The following is a 26,832-nucleotide window of genomic DNA, read 5'->3' on the forward strand; positions in this document are numbered from 1 at the left end:
CTCAGAGAATGCACCCAGAGAACTCTAGCAACACTGCGCGGCCCATCGGTAAGGGGCTTCACTCCAATGTGAGCTCTGTCACAGAGCACTTAGCTTTTTCTATAACTCCCTGATTGCGGAGAGCTTCATAATGATCGTGTGTGGGCAACCTGAAGGTATTTTTAAAGATACACTAATTTACGTGGCTGTCTGTGTTATTTATCTATATCAAAAAGCAGGGGTGAAGTGAAAGAAGGAGAGAAGGGAGGATTTCCTACAGTAGAGGCCGTAAAAGAGTAGAAAGAGAATTGTACAGATTCATTAGAGAACAGGCAGGAAGTGGCCAGACGCAAAGACGACGGAGACTCAAATCCTAAATCCTGACCTAGATTTATAATAATACGCGAGCAGCTGCATCTCATGTAGACAAGCTAAGCTCGCAGGTAAAAGATATGCTTGATTGGATAAATTCAAAATCCAACAGAAAAGTATTCAAGGTGAAGAGAAACCTAATAACAGAGCTATTTAAAAATAAAGAGAATGAAGAAATGTAAGGCAGGCCAAAAACAAGTAGAGGTAGCCTCGTGCCACAAGGTCAGTGAAAAAAAATAGATCATCCATTAAAGTGATATCAGGAATATTGGGAAAAAGCAGCATTAGGAGTAAGCACGGCTATTGTTCAATATAAAGAAAATTCATGCAGAAACTAGACCCCTACCTAACAACATAAAGTAGAATTTTAATGTTAACTATAAAGCAAAATTAATAGCAGAAACAGAAAAATAAACAATCCTAATGTGAGATTTTAAAGTGTTTCTCTCAGAAACAGACATACGAGATGGAACATATTTGGATAAAGAAGAAGCCTGATCTGTCATATAAATAACCCGAATACAACACAAAACACACATTCCTTCATTCTCACAGAAAATATCTGTAAAAACTCCCATGCCTAAGGCAGAACAGAAATCTTGGAAATGCTAAAAATGACATACTTTTTAACTCTTTCTTTGATCTCGATGTAGTAACATCTGAAATAACAAAAAATTCACCCTGAAGCCTCAATAAATTTAGAAATGCAAAACCACAATCATTGCAAGTAATTCATGGATCAGACAGTGAAACAATGGTGTCTAACCTTACTTAAAAAACAACATACTGAGTTCTCCTCCCAGAAAGATGTGACTCTGAGTGAAGCCTCAGTTTTCAACCAATATTTCCAGAAGACCTGATTGGACACTTGCAGTGAATATACACAGGCTCCTATAGATTTTTAGTAAAGTCTATTTTATTTGTATCAATCACCTCAGATATGCAGATGACACCACCCTTGTGGCAGAAAGTGAAGAGGAACTAAAAAGCCTCTTGATGAAAGTGAAGGAGGAGAGTGAAAAAGTTGGCTTAAAGCTCAACATTCAGAAAACGAAGATCATGGCATCTGGTCCCATCATGTCACGGCAAATAGATGCGGAACCAGTGAAAACAGCGTCAGACTTTATTTTTGGGGGCTCCAAAATCACTGCAGATGGTGACTGCAGCCATGAAACTAAAAGACGCTTACTCCTTGGAAGGAAAGTTATGACCAACCTAGACAGCATATTAAAAAGCAGAGACATTACTTTGTCAACAAAGGTCCATCTGGTCAAGACTGTGGTTTTTCCTGTGGTCATGTATGGATGTGAGAGTTGGATTATGAAGAAAGCTGAGTGCCAAAAAATTGATGCTTTTGAACTGTGGTGGTGGAGAAGACTCTGGAGAGTCCCTTGGACTGCAAGGAGATGCAACCAGTCCATCCTAAAGGAGATCAGCCCTGGGTGTTCATTGGAAGGACTGATGTTGAAGCTGAAACTACAATACTTTGGCCACCTCATGCAAAGTCTTGACTCATTGGAAAAGACCCTGATTCTGGGAAGGACTGGGGGCAGGAGGAGAAGGGGATGACAGAGGATGAGATGGCTGGATGGCATCACCGACTTGATGGACATGAGTTTGGGTGGACTCTGGGATTTGGTGATGGACAGGGAGGCCTGGCGTGCTGCGGTCCATGGGGTCACAAAGAGTTGGACATGACTGAGCGACTGAACTGAACTGATTCTATGTATCTATAGATCTACCTACCTGTGTTGAGAAAGATTGAGGGCAGGAGGAGAAGAGAATGACACAGAATGAGATGGTTGGATGGCATCACTGAATCAATGGACATGAGTTTGAGCAAGCTCTGGGAAAGTGCAGGACAGGGGAGCTTGGTGTACTTCAGTCCACAGGGTCACAAAGAGTCGGACATGACTTACCAACTATCTTTCTAATTGCCACCTATCTACCTTTCCATCTATCATCTGTGTATTCTATGTATCTATTCGTAGGCTTTATTTTCATTTTTATTCCAACATATTTGAAGCGTATGCTGTCATGTGTATTATTAGAACACTTGGTGAATTTTAGTTCATCATATTGAGGTCTCAAGACCAGAATAATAAAAGTATTATGAACATTACAGGTATTATTTAACCTTTGTAAGTAAGTTCCCAGAAATAGAAGAGTATTCCCAAAGTGCCCTTCTGCCTTTGCTCATATGGATAGATATGCAAAACAACAAAACACACACACACATATACTAACACACAAACATGCACCAAAGCAAAACAAGCAAAAGGCGAGACAAATAAGGAGACCACCCAAAAAAAACACCCAAAATATTCTACGGAACTACATAAGGCAGGTTTCCGGTGTGAAATGATGACTCCAGATCTGAATAGTTAGCTCACTTCCATAGTTCCACTTCTGCAATGATTTTTCCATTTTAATATTTCAGTGACGGAGGAAACAAGTCACGTCAGCCTTGATTAGGACTAGTCTGTCCTTATTTGTAACTTGGTGTTCATTACGGATGCATTGCAACAAACATCACTATGATGGTGTTCATTACAGATGCATTGTAACAAACACCTTTATGAGCCTGAATGCATTCTAACCTCCTTGTTTTGGTTCAGCCACATCTTTCTTGGGGGAGACACAGTAAGACACCCCCTTTTACACTGAGATCCTGTCACATCTAGGTGATGACGCAGGCACCTAGTCAAGTCACGATGCTCAGCCCCTGCACTGGCAACTTCGCACTTGACACAGAATGGTTCTCCAAAGACTGTCAAGTACAGAGATGGCCTAACGTTTTTGGTTTCTCTGGTTAAAAGGAGACAGCTAGATGCCTTTTCAGTGGGGGCGCAGCAGAGGGAGGACAGGTTTCTAAAGAAGAGGAAGGGCCCCTCAGGGAGGCGGCGTCTGTGGGCGTGAACCGTATGTAGCGCCAGGTTCCCTGCCAGAGTCGGCTCCGTCCAGAAGAACAGCAGAGGCAACTGCGGCACCTGGAGGACGCGGGCTCTGTAAAGCTCCCCTCACTGCGGCTTCACGCATCCGCAAGTGTTCTGAAGTTCGGCAAAGCTGATGCTCATCCCATAAGTGGAAAGAAAACAGGAGAAGATAACTGTACCAAGGCTCCTGTATCCTTCCTCGCCACTGGCATGTCACCAGAGAAATCCATGATTTGAAAAGAGACAGCTAGAAAGGACAGGCTTGTGGACACAGCGAGAGAAGGACAGGGTGGGACGACTTGAGAGCACCATGGAAACACAGACATCACCAAACGTAAAGTGGGTAGCCATGGGAATTTGCTGTGTGATGCAGGGAGCTCGAGCTCGGCGCCGTGACAACCTAGAGGGGAGGGATGGAGTGGGAAACAGGAAGGCGGTTCAAGAGGGAGGGGACATACCTCTGCCTGTGACTGATTCGTGTTGCTGTATGGCAGGAACCAACACAATATTGTAAAACAATCATCGCCCAATTAAAGATAAATAAATGTATATAACAAACAAACAATAAGTAACATTAAATTGAAAATAAATGAAGTTGTGCTCCAAACTCAAATGTGACGTGTAATTGATTTACTAAAGGAAGAAACAGTCTAGTACCATTCCCAAAGATTCCAGAAAAAGGTGTTGAAACAGAAGTTGGGCTGCTAGGTGGGAGGACCGGCTCTGTCATTTGTTGAATCCGGTGCAAGGTGCGAGACCACGAGGGATTTCAAGCATCGGAGAACTAAACCAAGTGGGGAACGTTTCTAGCACGGGGCCCTGAGCTATGGGGCAGGGAACATGCCCAGCAAGCCGGTCCTGGAGCTAGTTTATTCCCAGTCACTCTGATAATCAAATGAACTGAAATACTTCCTTACCACCCTGGGAGTTAAACCCTTTCACATATGCGGACCACCTCGGGGACCAGGGTCCTTTCCACCCCTGGGTAACCTGCACACTGCTACTGCTAAGTCGCTTCAGTCGTGTTCTATTCTTAGCAACCCCATGGACTGCAGCCCACCAGGCTCCTCAGTCCATGGGATTTTCCAGGCAAGAGTACTGGAGTGGGGTGCCACTGCCTTCTCTGAACCTGCACACTGCCGGGTGTGAGCATTTTCAAGGCTTAAACCTAAACTGCCGTTGCTCAGTTTCTCAGTTATGTCTGATTCTTTGTGACTCCACGGACTGCAGCGTGCCAGGCGCCTTCATTATCTCCCAGAGTGTGTTCAGACTCATGCCCATTGCGTCAGTGATGCCATCCAACCATCTTTCTCTGTCGGCCCCCTTCTCCTGCCGTCAGTCTTTCTCAGCATCAGGGACTTTTCCAATGTGTTGGCTCTGCGCATCAGGTGGCCAAAACATTGGAGCTTCAGTATCAGTCCTTCCAATGAATATTCAGGATTGATTTCCTTTAGGATTGACTGGTTGGATCTCCTTGCTGTTCAAGGGACTCTCAAGAGTCTCCTCCAGCGCCACAGTTGGAAAGCATCAATTCTTCCGGTGCTCAGCCTTCTTTATTGCACGCCCAGTGTTACTGCCCCCTCTCCTGTCCCTGGCAGTGTTGCTGTAAGAAGATCGTTAGTTCTTCATGATCACTAGAACATGGCGTTCCCCTGCTCAACTCCTCCCTCATTTCTACCAAATGGACGCAGTCACCCTCGTCTGGATCTCGGTTGTAAGAGAAACAGTTCTGCTGATGGGTTTGTGGGAGTCAGCAAAATGCAGACAGACAGAAACGATAGGACCATCCAAAGACCAAGCGGGAGGAAAGCAGAGAAGGGCTCCGTTTGTACGCGGAGGAGGTATCGATGACAAGGCGCTTTATCTACACCCTTCCTCTGCATCCCTAGAACACTGCAGAGAGAGGCGACGCATCCTTTACCATCTGGAAAGCATTTCCTCTCGTTCTGCCTTCAGCCGGTTGACCAGGAAGGCGTGCAGTGAGCGCTTGTGCTTGGGAAACAGCGATAAGAGGAAGGACAGGAAGACCCGCTCCGTTTAGATAAATTGAGAAATCGAAACGAAATAAATACGCGTGTGATTTATGGCTCATGTATCAAAAGCAAGCCATAAAAATGCCTGATCCTCGCTTAAATGAGCCGGGGGAGCGCCGCGCGCTGCCGTCCGCGCGGGGCCAGCAGAGCCTCCTTCCAGGCGCGCGGAGGAGGCGGCGGCGCGGGGCCTCGCTCGGCCACGAAGTGCTGATGCTCCAAGACCAGGCCGGGGTGCCCCCGCTGGCCCCCTCCTCGCAGACATTTGAGATCACCTTCCTCCAGGCTGGGAGGCTCCCGGACTCCCGGCTTTCTGCCCGCGGAGATTTACGACCTGGGTTCGCACCCGGGGCCCTTGTGCGCCCCAGACGCGGAGGTGCGCACGTGTGGATGGAGACCGATGGGGGCGCCGGGGGCGGGGGGCGGGCGGGGGAGTGGGGAGTAGCAGGGCTGTTTTTTTTGGATCACGTAGGTTAAAAAGAAGATGACCTGTGATTAAGATGTTTTAAACCGCCCCCGCCCCCGTCCTGGGGTCCTTCGGGGAGCCTCCCTCATGAGCAGGAAACAGCAGATTGCTCCCGGCTCCATCCTCTGCGCCCCCTCCCCTGTCAACCAAAGGCGGGGGGAGGCTGAGCATGCAGCCGTGCCCTGTGGCGGCGGGGCTTTGCGGGGTCCGGAGTAGAGGTGGACGCTCCGCTTGAGAGGGCCGTGGATGGACGCCTTGCAAGAGGCAGTCTAGTAGGGAAGACATAGGCTCTCCCCGGCGTCAATAGAAAGCTTGGGTGTGCGGCTTACTTAACCAGGAAGGAAAAACTGGCAGTATTCTGGGCAAGAAAGAAAGGTATCCTACATACCTTTCTACCTGTCTTACATAGGACAACAGAACAACTTTAAAATCAAGACCTATTTTCCCAGTTCAGTAGGGTAATATGACAGTGCCCAGGGACGGATGCCTGGAACATAGTTCCTCCTCTGTTTGTCATTGATGCTTCTGACTCAGAGACTACGTAAATAGCTAATGCGAACTTGTTTCTTCTTTCCGGGGAAAAAAGGAAAGAACCAAGATTTAGTGAGTGTTTAGCGCATGCCCTGGACTGAGTGAGAGCTCTCACATGGATTCCCTCCACACTTCCTTGACCCACACGGCCCTGATTAGTACAAGGTGAGGGTACTAATATAATACAATATAACATGAAGAATATAATAGGTCCTTGTGCTCAGTCATGTTCGCCTCTTTGCCACCCCGTGGGCTGTAGCCCGCCCAGGCTCCTCTGGGCATGGGATTCGCCAGGCAAGAAGACTGTAAGGAAAGTGTTCATCTCCTCCTCCAGGGGGATCTTCCTGACCCAGGGTTCGAGCCTGTGTCTCTTCTGTCTCTGCCCTGGCAGGAGGATTCTTTCCCGCTGTGCCACCTGGGAAGCCCGCAAAAACCCCGCTTTCTGCTTTTGAGGCCAAGTTCAGCAAAGCCAGCTGCTGCGGGTCTCTAAAATCAAGACGCCTGAAGCCACACGTGACATGGTGAGTGCCTCGGCTGTCAGAAGGGCCTAGTGAGCTTCCCTTCTGTAAACACGTTTCTCGGATGCATTTGACCACCCCTCTGTGATGATGAAGCCAGGGAGATGCAGACAGACCGTGGATGAGCCTGGGGGGTGACGGCTGCGGGAGGCAGGGCAGGACCTCGGCTGCCCCCTGGGCTCCTGCCCCCGCCTGAATCAGGGGACCGGGGCTTTCTCGAGGAGCGTGTTGGGGTGGCGGTGCTCAGGAAGGGTGACCGAGATGGCCGAGACCTGCTGCCGCACTTGCACAGGGTCCACCCTCCCCAGACAGCTGGGACAGGCCTTACCATGGGCTCTCCTAACACATTTCACTTGGCAAGGAAAGGAGACATCGGGGCAGGGCACGGAGGCTCAGTGGGAAAAAGTTCCCCTGCCCACGGCCGCTGCCCCTCCCACAGCCTGAGCTGAAAAAAGCCAGAACAAGCGCCGTCCACTCCGAGACCTTCCGCGCCCCTGCCCAGACTGGCCAGGCCCGCCCCCACCCGAGCACCCTTTCTGTGGCTCATCCGTTCAGGCAGCTCTTGCTCCTCTCGCTTCTGCTGTCACGGATCACGTGGCCGTGGTTAGCATTTCTCGTCCCCAGGCTCAGGAGCCCCGAGGACTGGGCGGGCATTATACCTGCAAACCCCTGACGCTCGTTCAGAGGGACGCGGCAGTTCTTACCTGGGCGGACAGGCAGACACCTTGCAGGGCACGACCCCTGTGGCCGGCCGGGCGTCGGGGCTGCAGAAGGAGGCGTTCACCGGGACCCGCAGGTCTCTGTAGCAGCCTGCTCTCGTGGTTGTCTGCCCTGAGGGAGAGAGGGATGCATGGTGAAGACTCACCGACACGACCCGTGGTAAAAGCAGGCCAAGAGCTAATGACGTCTCTGGAAACCTTTTTCCTGCATGTTAGCCTGCTTTTGCATGAATGACACTAGGCTGACTATGATATTCCACTTCTCTGGTCTGTCCTGATGATTTTTATTAGTGGATTTCATCAGTTCTGAGACGCCTTGTTTCTCCCCCTACATTAAAAACATAGATATCTGCTTTTATTTTTGGCTGCACGCAGGCCCTTCACTGTGGTGTGTGGCCTCCAGAGTGTGTGGCTCAGAGGTTGCCTTGTACAGGCTTAGTTGCCCTGAGACATATAGGATCTTAGTTCCCGGACCAGGAATTGAACCCCTGTCCCCTGCATTGGAAGGCGGATTCTTAACCGCTGGACCACAAGAGAAGTACCCCACCCTGCCTACATTTTAACATCTTTAAATGTGTGCCTCGCTATTGGTGCCAACTTATATTTGGTGAAACTATCTGCCCCCAATCTGGTTTTAGCCCCGACGTCCCCAGGCTGGCCTCCTGGGCTCACGGAGCCAGCTGTCTAAGAGATACACAATCCATCAACATGCATTCAGAGCAGGCTTTCCTGAAGTCCCTTCTCCAGGGGTCTGTGGTCTCTGTGTAGTCAAGGGATCAGTCTTGTAAGCCTCTGATTCCCACTCCCATGCCTCGCTCTGAGTCCACTGTTTAACTGATACCACCTATATTTCCTTTACACACACACTCATGCCACTCCCAGAGTAAAAGCCCACTCTTCTCTCGTTAAACTGGAGACCTCCCAGCCTTGTCCTCCAGGCTTACACACACACACACACACACACACACACACACACACACACACGCTCACGCTGCTCCCAGATTAAAAGCCTGCTCTTCTCGTTAAACTGGAGACCTCCCGGCCTTGTCCTCCAGGCTTACACACACACACACACACACACACACACACACACACACACGGTCACGCTGCTCCCAGATTAAAAGCCTGCTCTTCTCGTTAAACTGGAGACCTCCCGGCCTTGTCCTCCAGGCTTACACACACACACACACACACACACGCTCACGCTGCTCCCAGATTAAAAGCCTGCTCTTCTCGTTAAACTGGAGACCTCCCGGCCTTGTCCTCCAGCCCCGATGCTTCCCTCTTGTACCGACATCTCCCCTGGTCCTCTGACCCCCAGACCCCACCCACAACTGTGTCTGTGCGTGGAACGTGGTCCTCACCCGCTGTCCCTGACACACCTGGAGGCAGTCCTCTTGTCCCCCTACGCAGGTCCATACCCTGTGCTCTGACCCAGCACCTTCCCGTGCTCAGGGGTTCTCAGACTCGAGTGTACATCTGAACCTCTCGTAAGCTTAAACACCCTCCCGGCCACTTCCAGAGCCTTGGATCCGGCAGGCCTGGGATGTGTCCTGAGAGTGTAAGTTTCTAACACGTGCTCAGTGTCCAGGAGCTGCTGCCCCGCGGACCACACTTTGAAAACTGCTGCTCTAGGAAATAGCAGAAGCTGCCACTTGACTGTCTCCTGTTACACAGGTGTGACAGAGTAAAAGATGGATACCTGGTCTGTTCCTGGTTCTTGGAACAGCTCCTAGAACCTTTGGAGTCTCCTTTGTGAGCTGCTGAGCAGACTGGTTGGTTGGGGGAGGGCGGGGGGGAGACCCGCACAGTGTATGGATGGAGCTGGTCCCCAGAAAGACTGAGGCGTGATGAGAGGGTTTGCAGCCCAACCCCGGACCTCTGGGAAGAGGAGACGGGCTGGAGATTTAGTTCAATTACCAATGGCCAACGATTTAATAATCCTGCCAGTGTAATAAAATCTCTATAGAAACCTGTAAATAATGGGGTTCAGAAACCTTCCAGGATGGTCTCCCTCTCAACTGCTTCAGTCATGTCCAACTCTTTGCAACCCCATGGACTGTAGCCCACCAGGCTCCTCTGTCCATGGGATCCTCCAGGTAAGAACACTGGAGTGGGTTGCCATGAACTCCAACATCTCATCCTCTGTTGCCCCTTTCTCCTCTTGCCCTCAGATTTTCCCAGCATCAGGGTCTTTTCAGTGAGTCACCTCCTCACATCAGGTGACCAAAGTATTGGAGCCTCAGTTTCAGCATCAGTCATTTCAATGAATATTCAGGGTTTATTTCCTTTAGAATTGACTGGGTTGATCTCCTTGCAGTCCAAGGGACTCTCAAGAGTCTTCCCCAGCACCACAGTTCAAAAACATCAATTCTTCAGTGCTCAACCTTCTTTATGGTCCAACTCTCACATCTGTACATGACTACTGGAGAAACCGTAGCTTTGACTATACGGACCTTTGTTGGCAAAGTGATGTCTCTGCTTTTAAGGACGCTTTCTAGGTTTGACATAGCTTTCCTTCCAAGAAGCAAGCATCTTTTAATTTCATGGCTACAGTCACCATCCGCAGTGATTTTGGAGCTGAAGAAAATAAAGTTTGTCACTGTTTCCACTTTTTCTCCATCTATTTGCTGTGAGTTGACAGGAATGGGGGCTATGATCTTCGTTTTCTGAATGTTAAGTTTTAGGCCAGTTTTTTCGCTCCTTTTTTCACCCTTATCAAGAGGCTCTTTAGTTCCTCTTCACTTTCTGCCATTAAAGTGGTACCATCTGCATATCTGAGGTTATTGATTTTTCTCCCGGCATCCTCGATTCTAGCTTGTGATTCAGCCAGTCTGCCATTTCGCATGATGTACTCTGCGTGTAAGTTAAATCAGCGGGGTGACAATATACAGCATAGACATACTCCTTTCCCAATTTTGAACCAGTCCTTTGTTCCACGTCCTTTCCTCCATGTTGCTTCTTGATCTGCAGACAGGTTTCTCAGGAGACAGGTAAGGTGGTCTGATACTTTTATCTCTTTCAGAATTTTCCACAGTTTGTTATGATCCACACAGTCAAACGCTTTAGCATAGTTGATGAAGCAGATGTTTCTCTGGAATCCCCTTGCTTTTTCTATGAGCCAACGGATGTTGGCAATTTCTGGTTCCTCTGCCTTTTCTAAATCCAGCTTGTACATCTGGAAGTTCTCAGTTCTGCTGCTGCTGCTGCTGCTGCTGCTAAGTCGCTTCAGTCATGTCCGACTCTGTGCGACCCCATAGATGACAGCCCACCAGGCTCCCCCATCCCTGGGATTCTCCAGGCAAGAACACTGGAGTGGGTTGCCATTTCCTTCTCCAATGCATGAAAGTGAAAAGTGAAAGGGAAGTCGCTCAGTCGTGTCCGACTCTTAGTGACCCCATGGACTGCAGCCTACCAGGCTCCTCCATCCATGGGATTTTCCAGGCAAGAGTACTGGAGTGGGGTGCCATTGCTTCACATACTGCTAAAGTCTAACCTGAAGGATTTTGAGCATAACCTTACTAACATGTGAAATGAGCATGATTTTACGGCAGTTTGGACATTGTTTGGCACTGCCCTTCTCTGGGACTGGAATGAAAACTGATCTTTTTGAGTCCTGTTGCTACTGCTGAGTGTTCCAAACTTTTTTGCATATTGAGTGCAGCACTTCAGCTGCGTCATCTTTAAAGACTTTAAACAGCTCAGCTGGAATTCCATCACCTCCACTAGCTTTGTTCGTAGTGATGCTTCCTAAGGCCCACTTGACTTCACACTCCAGGATGTCTGGGTCTAGGTAAGTGACCATCCCGTCATGGTTATCTGGGTCATTAAGACCTTTTTTGTATAGTTTTTCTGTGTATTCTTGCCACCTCTTCTTAATCTCTTCTGCTTCTGCTATTTTTAAGGCCTCCTCAGACAACCACTTTGCCTTCTTGCATTTCTTTTTATGGTGAAGCTGGTGACAAGTTTGGTTGAGATATATAAATGCTCTGTGTGTTTGCTTAGTTGTTCAGTTGTGTCCAACTCTTTGCGACTGAATGGACTGCAGCCCGTCAAACTCCTCTGTCCATGGGGATTCTCCAGGCAAGAATACTGGAGTGGGTTGCCACATCTTCCTCCAGGGGAACTTCCCAAACCAGAGATCGAACCCAGGTCTCCTGCATTGCAGGCAGATTCTTTACCAGCTGAGCCACCAGGGAAGGCTAAGAATAGTGGATTGGGGAGCCTATCCCTTTTCCCCAGGGGATCTTCCTGACCCAGTAATTGAACTGAGGTCTCCTGCATTGCAGGCGGATTCTTTACCAGCTGAGCCACCAGGGAAGCCCATATGCATATAATTTGATCACTTAGATCAAATTTCCAGAGGGCAGAGAGTGCAGCCTGCATAGATTAATTTGTTCCCACACTTGTTAAGTGGTTTATCAGCCATTGGCCAATTTCATTAGATTCAGTAAGTTCTAAGATCAAGTCACCTCTCCCTGTCCAAGTGTTCCAAATCTGCTTATTCAACCAACTACAGATGGAGAAAACTGGGGAAAATATTCGAGAAAGTTCCAAAAACCAAACTTGCATTGCTACATGCCAGTAACTTTTATACAACATTTCCCTTTATTTACAACTATTTGTGTATCATTTTGGATTTCCCTGGTGACTCAGATGATAAAGAGTCCACCTGCAATGCATGAGGCTCAGGTTCGAGCTCTGGGTCGGGAAAATCCCCTTGGCGAGGGCACGGCAACCCACTCCAGTATTCCTGCCTGGAGAATCCCATGGACAGAGGAGCCTGGTGGGCTACCGTCCATGGGGTCGCAGAGAATCAACCGCTGAGCGACTAAAACTTTCATTTTCACACTTGTAGCATTTATATTATATTAGGTATTATAAGTAATCTAGAGATGATTTTAGAAGTATTTGGGGGTGCACTGTTTATTGCAAATACTACACCATTTTATTTATATAGTTGGTATCTGTGGGGTATCCTGGAACCAGTAAGAGTGACGACTGTAGTGACTTAATGTGCTGTGTGCTCAGGCGCGTCTGACCCTTTGTGACCCCATGGACTGTAGCCCGCCAGGCTCCTCTGTCCATGGGATTCTCCAGGCAAGAATACTGGAGTAGGTTGCCATGCCCTGCCCCAGGGGATCTTCCCAACCCAGGGATCGAACCTGGGTCTTCTGCATTGCAGGCAGATTCTTTACCACTGAGCCACCAGGGGAAGCCTAGTGATTTAATAATGCTTGACAAGAAACCGTCAAAATATAGGCATATAGGCATATTCTATATTCTACAGTACTTGGGAAGAACTGAACACAATTTTGATGATTCACCCTATGTATCAGTGCAGCGATGAAATCTGAATTGGTATTTTATGAACTTATTTTTCCACTTGCGAACAGGGAATAAGAGACTATTAAATTCAAAAAAAAGAAACAGATGTTACTTTAAAGCTGTTCTGTAGTGAATGTTGTAAACTCCCTTAAAGCTATCCTTTCTAATCTTAGTGACCCAATTTATAGGGGGGACATACTGAACAAGAGTACCAGTTTTTAAACCTGTTGGAGGTCAGTTCTAACGAGTAGAGAAGGAAAATTAAACTTTTCTCTCCACGTACATGTCCACTTAAAAGTTCATTTTAGAAGTTTCTAACCAAAGTCTTCTGGCACTTTTGGTGTGACTCTGTGAATAATGGCTTTGGTTTGGTTTCCAGTTTTGAGACTGAAGACGTGACATTCATGAGACATTCTTATGCTCAAGTCTTAACAAAGAGTTAGGCCAAATGATCCTGATGAGCAGGGTACAGGCTCTCGGTCAAGCAAGCAGGAAATTGCTTTGCTTTGAAACAGAAACAGAAGTGTCCTGTATTAACATATTCACTTTTCCTTCTTGGTGGAGATGTTTTTCTGACTTTGGTGCCAGTCAAGTCCCAAGCTTTTACCTATTAATTGGATAAGAGGGAAATCCAGATCTAGTCACTCCTGGAATAATTTTAGTAACAACATGATAGGAAAAATATAACCTAAAGGGAATTTGCCCAACACATTTCTAACTTCTGACTCGGCCAGTTACTTTTTTAAGCTGGTGACATTGGAGACCTCTCACTTTTCCTAGTGGGGCACTATTGGCATTTTAGGTTAAAATATTATTTGCTGTGCAGCACGGTTGCCATGTTGTAAAATGTTTAGCATCCCTGGATCCTGCCCACTAGATGCCAATAGCAACCCATGGCAACTAACATGCCTGCACACATATCCAAATGCTCCTTCTAGGGAACAGCGCAGCCTTTGGTTGAGGGCATTGATAGACCACAAGCAGATAAGGAAGAAAGTATATGCTTAGGAAAAGAGAAAGGGGAAATGTAAAGCGTTGCTTGGAAATCTTTAGTAATTCCTAGAAACAAGATCAAAACAGGACAGTGGTCATCAGATTCATAGCAAAATTCATTTAAGAAAATGACAATGACAAAAATGCTATAAAACAGAATTTATGGTGTGTAGCTCAAAGTAAGATCCAGGGGGTATTTCACAGCCTTAAATACCTACAGTGATAAAGATAGGTATGAATGGAAATAAATGAATCTAATACTTAATTCTGGTGTTAGAAAAAAGGATAGCTCAAGGACTTCCCTGGTGGCTCAATGGCAAAGAATCTTCCTGCAATGCAGGAGACCTGGGTTCGATCTCTGGGTTGGGAAGATCGCCTGGAGAAGGGAACAGCTCCCCACTCCAGTAATACAGCCTGGAGAATTCCATGGACTGTATAGTCCATAGGGTCGCAAAGAATCAGACACAACTGAGCGACTTTCACTTTTACTTTCAAGGAAGCAGAAAGAAGGAATTATATAGATTGGAAGAGAAGTCAACATACTAGAAAATGAACAGACATCAATATATTTGGATGCATACAAACACGTGAAGCAGAAGTCAGTATGTCAGGAAAGAGAAAACAGTGAATCCAGAAGCTGATATTTGGGAGAGGAGCTTATCCTCAAGCATAACAAGCTGCAACTGTGCTCACCCCGCTCTGTCTAGTTCTTCCCTGGATTACAGGGGCTCCAGGCAGGCCCTGCAATCTCTGCATCTCTTGTCTGTGAGGCTGTCGGATAGATCCCGTCACTGAGATGCTTGAGCACATGGTGTGGTCAGAGCCGCAGCATCGTGTCCCTGGCAGCAGGGATTTAAAATGTGGGCTCTGGCGGATGTGAAGTCTGCTGTAGTCTCCAGACATTTTTCTGGGAATCACCTACTTCAGTAGAGCTGGCTTAGCTCTAATCCTCGCCAGGAACTTCTGGAATGTTTGACACATTCCACCTCTTTAGTAGCCAGAGCAACTCTGAGACCTAAATGGGTCTCTCTTTGACTTTTACTTCCCCAACTTTTCCAACTATTTTGTAAACATATGATCCTTTATAGTAAATACCTTCCTAGGATACCTAGGATGGATTCTGTTTTCCTGGCTAAACTGTCACTGACATACTAACTTAATGAGAAAACAAACAATAAGCACAAATATGCAAAACAAGAAATCAGAGTAAGGAAACAGCCACAAGTAGAATAAACAACTGGAGAAGACCCTGATGCTGGGAAAGATTGAGGACAGGAGGAAAAGGGGGCGACAGAGGATGAGATGGTTGGATGGCATCATTGACTCAATGGACATGAGTTTGAGCAAGCTCTGAGAGATAGTGAAGGACAAGGAAGCCTGGAGTGCTAAATCCATGGGGTCACAAAGAGTTGGACACAACTGAGTGACTGAGCAAAAGAAGAAACAAAAATGATTTAATCAGAGTACTTTGTTCAAATGTATTAAAATATTTAAAATCCTAAAGGAAAAAAAATGGTTTTAATTAGCAAGACTACTCTCAAAAGAGATAAATAATCTAATCAGTCTAATTACCACACATATTATAAAAAAAAGCCAAAGATCTAATGCCTGAAAAGGTATCAGATTCAAGTGCTTCAAAGAAATTCTACCAAATGTAGTAGATACTGCTGCTGCTGCTAAGTCACTTCAGTCTCTGTGCGACCCCACAGACGGCAGCCTACTAGGGTCCTCTGTCCCTGGGATTCTCCAGGCAAGAACGCTGGAGTGGGTTGCCATTTCCTTTTCCAATGCATGAAAGTGAAAATTGAAAGTGAAATTGCTCAGTCATTTCTGACTCTTCAGTGACCCCATGGACTGCAGCCTACCAGGCTCCTCCATCCATGGGAGTTTCCAGGCAAGAGTACTAGAGTGGGGTGCCATTGCCTTCTCTGGTAGTAGATGCTGCTGCTGCTGCTGCTGCTGCTGCTAAGTCACTTCAGTTGTGGCCGACTCTGTGCGACCCCACAGATGGCAGCCCACCAGGCTCCCCCGTTCCTGGGATTCTCCAGGCAAGAACACTGGAGTGGGTTGCCATTTCCTTCTCCAATGCATGAAAGTGAAAAGTGAAAGTGAAGTCGCTCAGTTGTGTCCGACCCTTAGCGACCCCATGGACTGCAGCCCACCAGGCTCCCCTGTCCCTGGGATTCTCCAGGCAAGAACACTGGAGTGGGTTGCCATTTCCTTCTCCAATGCATGAAAGTGAAAAGTGAAAGTGAAGTCGCTCAGTTGTGTCTGACCCTTAGCGACCCCATGGACTGCAGCCCCCCAGGCCCCTCTGTCCATAGTATTCTCCAGGCAAGAACACTGGAGTGGGTTGCCATTTCCTTCTCCAATGCATGAAAGTGAAAAGTGAAAGGGAAGTCGCTCAGTCGTGTCCGACTCTTCGAGACCCCATGGACTGCAGCCCACCAGCTCCTCTGTCCATGGGAGTTTCCAGGCAAGAGCACTGGAGTGGGCTGCCATCGCCTTCTCTGAGAGTAGATGCTAGTGCTATTTAAATCATTCCAGAGCAGACAAAATAGGAAAGATTTCCAACATTTAAAAAATTTAGCATATTTTAGGATGCAAAGGAAAATTATATTAAAAACTCAATATTGATATATTTTCACCCTGTTCATTTAACTTATAGCAGAGTACAATTACACTAAATGCAGGGCTGGATGAATCACAAGCTGGAATCAAGATTTCTGGGAAAAATATCAACTTAAGATATGCAGGTGATACCACTCTAATGGCAGAAAGTGAAGAGTAACTAAAGAGCCTCTTGATGAGCGTGAAAGAGGAGAGTGAAAAAGCTGGCTTAAAACTCAACATTCCAAAACCTAAGATCATAGCATCCAGTCCCATTACTTCATGGCAAATAGGAGAAAAAGTGTAAGCAGTAACAGATTTTATTTTCTTGGGCTCCAAAATCACTGCAGCCATGAAATTAAAAGATGCTTGCTCCTTGGAAGTAAAGCTGTGACAAACCTTAACAGTATATTAAAAAGCAAAGACATCATTTTGCTGATAAAGGTCTATATAGTCAAAGTTATGGGTTTTCCAGCAGTCACGTGCAGCTGTGAAAGTTGGACCATAAAAGAAGGCTGAGGACTGAAGAATTGATGCTTTCAAATCGTGGTGCTGGAGATGACTCTTGAGAGTCCTTTGGACAGCAAGGAGATCAAACCAGTCAATCCTAAAGGGATCAACTCTTGAATATTCATTGAAAGGACTAATGCTGAAGCTGAAGCTCTAGTACTGTGGCCACGTGATTCAAAGAGTCAACTCATTGGAAAACACCCCGATTCTGGGAAAGACTGAGGGCAGGAGGAGAAGAGGGTGGCAGAGGATGAAATGGTTAGATGGCATCATCGACACAATAGACATGAATTTGAGAAAACTCTGGGAGATCCCTGAAGACAGAGAGGAGCCCATCTTGCTGCAGCCCATGGGATTGCCAAGATTCAGACACGATTTAGCGCCGGAACAACAACCACCCTTAGAAATACTAATGTAAAACACACAAAATAAAACAGGACAGAATCAAGTAGTGCCTTGGGGGAAAAAGACATCAGATAATAATTCCCAGTAGGAATATAAGAATGATTTACTGTTAGGAAAATCATTTCGAATAGTTTAGTGTTAGGAAAATTGGCTAATATATTTCACCATTTGGACTATAGAGTAAACATAAAGTTTATCACAAATGTAATACATTCCAGCATGTGATAGATTCTGCCTCAATTTTGACAAAAATGTTTACAAAAGTGACAATTGAATACTTAATCAATATGTCTGTATTCTTGCATGGGGATACATGTGTGCATATCTGTATTTATGTATCTAGATAGACAGATGTAGGTATTTACATGTTTATTTAAACCTGGAAACCAGCATTATCATAAACACTATAAACATTCCCATTAAGGTTGACGTGAAGTGAAGTCACTCAGTTGTGTCTGACTCTTTCCGACCCCATGGGCGGTAGCCCACCAGGCTCCTCTGTCCATGGGATTTTCCAGGCAAGAACACTGGAGTGGGTTGCCATTTCCTTCCCCAGGAGATCGTCCCAACCCAGGGATTGAACCCGGGTCTCCCGCATTGTAGGCAGGCGCTTTACTGTCTGAGCCACCAGGGAAGTCCAGACTACAGGTTAGGACCATTAAGGTTAGGAAAAGAAAAACATATATCATCCTGCAGAAGACCTGGGTTGGATCTCCAGGGAAGATCCCCTGGAGAAGGGAAAGGCTACCCACTCCAGTATTCTGGCCTAGAGAATTCCATGGACTGTATAGTCCATGGGGTCACAAAGAGTCGGACACGACTGAATGACTTTGATCATTATCATTGATCTTATCATCATTTCAGTTAAGGCCATAAGGAGATACTGGCTCACACAATTAGATAAGATAAAACAAGGGCTATGAACATTGTAGTGGGGAGAAACTTCAGGTGGTATCATTATATATCTAGAAAACTCAAGGGGGGTAGGTGTGAAGATGTTGGAGGGGGGAGAGAAAGAGTGGACTCTTGGGTACCGAGAGAAGACAAAGTGTGGACACAGACTGAGCTCAGAAGCAAAGAGAAAACAACACCTGTCGCTGAGATGGTAAGAAGTTGCTCTGATGTGAGAGCCGGTGTCACCAGTGTGAGACCGAAGAGCACAGAGATTTGTATCAAAAGACCCTCATGGGTAAGTGATGATGGGGAAGGACCTGAGGGCAAACCAGCCCCCCGGGGGAGGAGATGGAGACACCAGTCCTGGGCTTGTGGTGAGGTCAGAGTGAAGGTGGAGACACGGTGGGGCTTCCTTACCTGCAGTAAGGAAGTTAAGGGACAGGATCAGGGACAAGAACGTGCTAATAAAGGAAGGAGCCAAATGGGCAAGACGGATGTCGGCAATCAAGAGCAGAGACGGCTGGAAGGAATCGGGTGAACTGTGCTAAGGGCTTCGGGGAGGCCAGCAGGAGGGGGCTGAGAAAGGGCTTCTGATGTCGTGATAGGGTGTTGGTCACGGCTAGAAGCGTCTCAGATATGAAACCAAGAAGCCCTCAGGATGAGCAGCAGGGTCTCCTGGTTGGCGGTGGGGCAGGAAGTGGAGGTTATTCTCAAGGCAAGAGAGAGAAAAAGGAAAGAATGGGAGACTGATGGGAAGGCTGAGGAAATCTGAGAGGAGGAAGGTGGTGGGGCAGGGAGGAGTGACTGGAAAGGGAGAAATGGCACGTTTTGGTGGTGAGAACTTTGTGTGATGAGGTCACGGGTGAAAGTGGAGTATTGAGGTTGGGGAAGGGGGAATGTCTCCCTGGGGCAGAAAATGCGGAAGGAATGAGCCGCAGAAAATTCTGCTGCGGTTGGTGGGAACCAGCTGACGTTTACACTGGGCTTAACCCTCCCCACACGGGGGATGGAAATCGCCCATGTGTATGTGCAGAAGCAAGCTGGCGTAGAGACGTATGGAACCTATTAAAGCAGGACTCCACATCGGGTCTGGCTTCCAATCTACTCGGGCAGTTAAAGCGCTACCTTTAATCTATAATCTATAAAGCTCAGCAGGGCTTGAGGTCTGTTAGCAGGCACTGCTTCCCTCCTCTTACAAAATTACCATGATTAAAAGCATATGGAGAGGGGGCCGCTAACGGTCCCCAGACTCACTTCCTGGGCGCGTTCCAGGAAATTTCTTGTCTCCAGTTCTCCCACCCATGTTATTGTTGTTATTGTTGTTCAGTCGCTTAGTTGCATCTGACTCTGCGACCCCATGGACTGCAGCATGCCAGGCTCCTCTGTCCTCCACTTCTCCCAGAGTTTGCTCAAATTACTGTTCCTTGAGTCAGTGAGGCTATCTAACTGTTTCATCTTCTGTTGTCCCCTTCTCCTTTCACCTTCCATCTTTCCCAGCATCAGGATCTTTTCCAATGAATCGGCTCTTCCCATCAAGTGGCCAAAGTATTGGAGTTTCAGCTTCAGCATCAGCCCTTCCAATGAATATTCAGGGTTCATTTCCTTTAAGACTGACTGATTTGATTTCCTTGCTGTCCAAAGGACTCTCAAGAGTCTTCTCCAGGACTACAATTCAAAAGCATTAATTCTTTGGTGCTTAGCCTTCTTTATGGTCCAACTCTCACATCCATACATGACTACTGGATAAACCATAGCTTTGACTAGACCGACCTTTGTTGGCAAAGTGATGGTTTTGCTTTTTAATATACTGTCTAGTTTGTCATAGCTTTCCTTCCAAAGCACAAGCATCTTTTACTTTTGTGGCTGCGGTCACAGTCCTCAGTGATTTTGGAGCCCAAGAAAATATAATCTGTCACTGCTTCCACTTTTTCTCCCTCTATTTCCCAGAAAGCGATGAGACCAGATGCCATGATCTTAGTTTTCAGAATGTTGAGCTTCAAGTCAGCTTTTTCATCCCACTAAACCTGTCTTAACTCACTTCTCAAGGAGCATTAAAGCATGGACCTTTGACCACCACAGTTGAAATCTTCTGACTGACATTTAAAAATTAACTGTAGTGTTCAGTGAAGTTGTTGCTGTTCTTTTAGAACCAGTTCCTCTTGGGGAAGTGGTCATCCCTTGGTATTCCTGAATGTTGGGGACTCCACAGATGCCTCCGAGGGCTGCTGGAGCACTGAGCAGGGGAGAAGCACTAGCCAGCGGGTTCTACCTACAGTATGTTTGTAGAAAAGTCCTCTCGGCAGAAGCACAATTGAAAGTGACTCCCTGACCCAGGGGTTCTCAATGTGCTTCGCCACCAGGAGCTCTTAGTACAGCGCAGCCTGCTGGCCCATCCTTATTGCTACAACTTCTGACTCAGCAGGTCTGGGATGGGCCCAGCAGTTTGCGTTTCTAACAGATTCTCAAGTGATGCTGATGATGCTGGCCTGGGGCATACAATTCCCACAGCAGCTCAGTGACTTTTGCATATGATTCTGCAGAAAGGGACCTTAAACTGGGAGGCAGCCCAGTTTTGTGAATGCAAAATCAGAATCTTTTATAATTTTTTTTTATGTCAGATTCCATGCTACCGTTCAAACTCTGCATCCACAAGTGAACAAATCTGCGTGTGGGTGTCCACACATATTTGAGGCAAGGTCATCCCAAGAGGAGCCATCTTAGTCTTCTAGGAGTGAACCCTTCCGATTGTGTGTGTAAGCTGTGCGGTCACATCTGACTGTTTGTGACCTCGTGGACTGTAGCCCACCAGGCTCCTCTGTCCATGGGATTCTCCAGGCAAGAATACTGGAATGGGCAGCCGTTCCTTTCTCCAGGAGATCTTCCCCACCCAGGGTTCAGACCTGCGTCTCTCAAATCGCAGACAGCTTCATTACCATCTGAGTCACCGGGGAACTGGGTCACCAGGTGGCACTAGTAAAGAACCTGCCTGACAGCGCAGAGGATACAAAAGACCTGAGTATGGTCTCTGAGTTGGGAAGATCCTCGGAGGGGGAAATGGCAACCCGCTCCAGTATTCTTGCCTGGAGAATTTCATGGGCAGAGGAGCCTGGTGGGCTGCCGTCCATGGGGTGGCAAAGAGTCAGACACGGCTGAGTGACTAAGCACACAAGCACAACTTTCAAATACTCTCCCTAAAAGTGGAGCCAAAATTTGTCATTTCCGGGGCAATTTTTTGGGCTTAGGAAGGATTCATTATTTACAGTTCATTTTAAGTGTGAAAATTCATAAGCAGAAGCCTCATTTAAAATAGAGTTGATTTTGGTGCTGACAACTTTTCAGTGCTTTATGTGCAAATAAAAATTAATCTATATTCTTCAAAAATAATATGAAAATATGACTAAATATTCTGATACTACTAAGGTTTTAAAGGACATAATGTGAAATTCATGAATCTTTATTGTAAGCACTTCAACACGTAAAGTACTTGACGCACAAAGTGAAGAAAAGCAATACACACTGGCTGAATTAGTTAACATAAACTACTGGCTACCAAAAGAATTTAAATGCTGACATCTTACTTAAAACTAGTATAGAACTGCACACAGAGACCGTTTTAAAAAATTTATATAGGAATAATGCTGTTTATGTCCAAAGAAATAAGAGTCATTCAGGTCTCTTACATCCAAAAATAAAAGGACTCAGGAGGCCAGAAGGGCCCCAACACTGGATGTCAATTGCACTGCCAACAAGAACAGTGCCTTGCAGTGCGTCCAATAGCAAGAAGGTGATTACTTTACTACAAGCAGGAGGAGCTAAGAATCTCTCTTTGCCTAGCAACAGCCCAGCCAATGAGAAACCTCACAACTCAGCCAATGAAAAAAATCACTATATTTCAAACTCCCAGTTTCCTCCAATGGACTTATCGTTATGATTTTTAATAACAGCCGCTGTCAGCTCCCCCTTCTCCTCTATAAAAGAAGACTCTTCTTTGTTCACAGGGCTTGCCTGCAATTGTGTCTTGAATTACAGTTCTTTGCTGTTCCCTGATAAACCCATTTTCCTGGTAAAATAACTAGCTGTTTTATTGTTTTAGGTCAACAAAAGTATCAATAATGCTTCAACATACTTGCTCAAGAATGTGAACTCCCCTATTAAAAAGGAGCCACTGGCTTAATACATAAAGAGGAACTCTGCAAATGATGGATACAGATGAGGTGATAACACGGAACATTTATCAGTCAGGATCTTCTAAAATAGGGTGCACACATGGCAAGCTGAACGTGGGAGGAAGGGATGAGATGGGACAGGGTTCACTGAAGTGTCTGCAATGACCTTGGGTCAGGGGGAGGTTTGTCTTCTGCATTTTCTATGGTTAGGACACTTGTGGTTAAAAAATAATCCCAACATCTACAGATTGGCGCCTCCATGAAAATGCACCTCCTCTCCTGCTGACATCCTGGGCAGTCTTTTCTCAAGAGCATCGGGCAGTGAGTGATGGCCCGGTGGAGGGGGGTGCTGGACCTCCCAGGTGAAGCTCGCCTGACCGCCTACCAGCCTGCAGCCCGTCTGCCCACCCACCTGCTTCGGCCTCTCCTCCTCCTTCCTGCTCTTTAACCCCCAGGAGACTCAGTTTGGGACGTCCAAGAGACGCACCAGGGAGGGGGGAAGCGAGGGCAGCTGACATTCAGGCTTCTCTTTTAATCCACCTGGTAACTGTTCACTGACACAGAAAATCAAACCAGAAGGCTGGTCAGGGACCCTAAAGCACACCCCCACACGGACACTGAAGAAGCAGACAGGGTTCTGGGCCTGTTCAGAGTCCCTCCTCAGCAGAGTATAGAGTGGGAGGCGGGCTCTGACTGTGTCCTGACACTCACAGCTGACACCTGAACCCTTAGGGAGCATCCCAGGGGTCACACTGCTTAAAAACGGCTTTGGGTTAAGGTTTGATAAGCCATTTTTCACAGTTAATCCAGGGCCCCCGAAAATCCCACGGGATCAGAAAGTCTGAGCTTCTTTTGAGAACCTGAAAATCTGAGTCCGCAGGCCCGGCCAAGAATATCTGCGTTTCTTTCTTCATAGTTCTGATTTTGTCCCTTAATTTCTGTATTGTTCCTGTCAGATCACTGCTCTGTTACTGGTTCGCTCCAAATGAATCCTCTCTCAAACTCCTGCTTTTCTGGTTTGCATTCATTACATTGGGATTACCTGTACTTCAACCATCCAGTAACCTCGCCTGAAGGGAAAATGGTGAGCTAAATATTAAGTGAGAGAAATGGCCCACATGTTCGTGTGCAGCACCTACACCTTTTTTTCCAAGGGTTTTTCTCAGGCCCTTGGTCCAAGCCTTTTCATCACAGTGTGCACGTAGTCTGAACACTCAGGTTGTCGGGTTGAGCGTTTACCTGGACCTGAAGTCAGGCAAACAGTGGGGCAGGTGACAGGCTGCAAACTCTCAGGGTCAGACGCTAAGCCTGGGTAGAGAAAGGGAAACCAGAAGCCCCGCACGACAAGTTTCAGGACCAGGGGAACAACTGGGGCACTCAGCACGGGGCCACGTGCTCTGCAAGCTGAGGACCGCCAGTGTGGACAGGACCACGTGCTGTGTTATTGCACCACGTGCCAGGGCTGAATCCATGTGGTGAGCCAAGCCCACCCAGGAAAGGTACACTCCACCCAGGAAGCCCGGGAATCAGCCTGAGCAGCCCCCAAGTCCTGCCCCCAGGCCACTGCCCCTTCCAGGCAGGAAAAGGGCCAGGCCACACTTTGTCCACTCCCCATGGTGGCTACCAGCCTACACACCCTCTACGCACAGAGACACACTGCAGACACCTTTCCAAGTGTGTGTCCCACACATGCCTGCCCACACGAGTGTGCAGAAGATGGCAACACAGTTCAAAACAGGGAGGAGCGCGTTCATCACCCTTGCCTGGGGCCACGTGACTAGTGTCACTGTGGAATCTCCTCTGGCTCTAAGAGTTTAGTAACCCAAACAGTGCGATTTCTTAAGCAAAGCTGTAACACTAATGGAAGAGAATAGAAGCTGACATTTACTTGGCTAGACGGAGTGTGAGAGCTTTACAGGTTTTTCTCTCCTCTAATCCTTAAGGGAACCCTATACGGTTGATTACATGATTATTCTACTTTATAGATGGGCTCACTAGTGTGTAAAAGGCTTAAGGAGCTCACAAGGTCATGTGTTTTAAAAAGCCAGGACTCAATCTCTGGCAGTCTGGCCAAAGCCCCTGCTGCACCTTCCAGCCTTGGTGTGATGGGTGACCAGCTAGCCTGGTCCTTATATCCAATGTGATGGGCACATGTGGCAAATGTAACCTCTTGTTTGATTTTTGCTTGAGAAGGAAGGAGATTCATAACATTTTCTACTTCAGAACCTGTCACACACTGGAGGGCAATTTCTTACACTCTGTTTCACGGGGAGTAGAGTTTAAGGCGGAAGTAACGAAATCTGAGTTCTGAAATTCAGGCACGCTCCCTTTTTTCACGCACAGCAGCAGGATGAGAAGCATAAGGAGGCCCTGGGGACGCCGCCGTGGAGGGGAGGCAGCCGGCTGACCCTGCATCATCATTTCCACCTGCGCCTTCGCATGTTTACAAATCAGAAAGCGATCGAGGCCTTGCATTCATCCTTCAACAAAGCAATGCCTAGTGCCTAGGCTGTGTAGACTCTGAGCACACAGCAGCTGATAACACACAGGAAACATCAGCAACCGACTACCACCCCAGACCGCTCCATCACCATCAGTGAATCTCAACCACAGAGACAACAAAGAGACAAGCGCACACGCCAGGTGTAATCGAGCCGTGGAGACAAACACCTGCGCATGGAGGCTGAGGTGGCACTGCTTTGGGGTGGCAGGGACCGGGGCCTGAGCGCCTCCTAGAGCTGATCACTGGTGAGCAGAGCAAAGCCCACCAGAGGTGCTGAGAAGCTACAAAAGCCCTTCCTCAGACCCAAGGGATGTTCAAAGCATCAGGAAAGCTGATACAGTTGAAACCAGTGCAACAGAAGAAATCAAAACCAAAGACAGGAAAAAAAAAAACCATCCTGTCATTAGTCAACACAAGAGCGTGCTGGAATGATGAGATGTGAGGACGCATCATACAAATTCTTTCCTCTGTGGGACACTTTTTCACGTCCACGCAGAGACTGGCCTGGGAGCCTACAGAAAAAAAAAAAAAATCCTTTCAATCCCACTACAGCCATTCACCTCCATTCCTGCATTTTCAAGAGAACCACACCCAATGTCTGTGCATTTTCACCAAGATTGAGTCAGATGGAGAATAAGACAGGCTGTTGGTCAGCTCTCAGATGGAGAAACTCAGGCAGACTGTCGGTCAGCATTCTTACCACCCACGGGCTGGGCGCCCGCACACCAGGCTTCTCAGGCTGCAGGCACTCCCGCTTCGTGCCGACAGACACCGGTGAACGGATGAAACGTTACCTGCCAGGTGCCTATGGGATGGCCCAGTGATGCCCAAAACGTAGGCTATTAAAATGGAAATGGCAAGGCTCAGCTACCTTCAACATTATCTTAATTGGACTCATGTCCTTAGGGACACTCAGGTGTCAGAGAGGAGACGGCACACGCCAGCACCCACATCCCAGGGTGAAGAGCATCACCGCAGGCCCTGCCAGACGGGGGGTAGTTGCCCATGGATATGCGTGCTCAGCCGCTTCAGTCCTGTCCAGCTCTCTGTGGCCCCATGGAGCCCAGCTCGCCAGGTTCCTCTGTCCATGGGATTTCTCCAGCAAGAATCCTGGATTGGGTTGCTATTTCCTCCTCCAGGGGATCTTCCCAACCCAGGGATCAAATCCTCATCTCCTGTGTCTCCTGCACTGCCAGGCAGATTCTTTGCCACTGAGCCACCTGGGAAGCCCTGGATATGAGGATAGGAAAGCACTCCTGACTCAGGATCTCTGATCAAGTCAGAGCATTTGAGCTGGTCTGAGATTTTCATAGGGATTCAGCCTGGAAACGCTCTGCTTTATTCCAGATGGAAATGCTCAGGAATCTAAAAGTCCAGCAATGTACCTAGGGATGATGAATTCTGGAGGTCAAATCTGCTTGTGTGTGGTAGGGATGCTTGAGGTTTTAATGTAAAATTAATTTTCCATATAAACAAAATAGATGTAAAGGTGAATTTAAATGTTTCTCTTGTTTTCAAATATCTAAATATCCTGGGAAAATAAAAATACAGACAGCCATATGCCCAATGGTATTTAGGGTTTCTGGGTTCTATTTTTACACTAGGTTTTAGATAATTACGTTTTCAGATGAGTTTCACATGGGATGAGGTCTCATCAGCCACCTGGCTGAATGTTTAACAGACACTCAGGTATCATTTTTCTGACTGAGGGCACAGCCGTAAAGCAATTTCTCAACTGTACTTATAATCTCAACTATTTGTCAGAAAGAAAAATCTGCGAGTCCACAGGAATGTTAGAATCAAGCTGGCCAACCTTCTAAAATGATCCATATTAATAGATAAGAGAGAAGCAGAGTTAAAATTCAAAGAATC

At 47.2% G+C, this 26,832-nt stretch overlaps 1 protein-coding gene across 1 annotated transcript in view; it reads right to left on the reverse strand.

Annotated features, from left to right (window-relative positions):
* Positions 1-26,832, reverse strand: part of ADAMTS16 (ADAM metallopeptidase with thrombospondin type 1 motif 16) — a 171,442-nt gene that overhangs the window by 37,707 nt on the left and 106,903 nt on the right. The window contains exon 17 of the mRNA XM_052659111.1: positions 7,537-7,663. Coding sequence (XP_052515071.1) covers positions 7,537-7,663 — 127 coding nt within the window. The remainder of the gene's footprint in view (positions 1-7,536; positions 7,664-26,832) is intronic.

Source organism: Budorcas taxicolor, chromosome 20 (assembly GCF_023091745.1).
Source record: "Budorcas taxicolor isolate Tak-1 chromosome 20, Takin1.1, whole genome shotgun sequence".
Taxonomy (NCBI): domain Eukaryota; kingdom Metazoa; phylum Chordata; class Mammalia; order Artiodactyla; family Bovidae; genus Budorcas; species Budorcas taxicolor.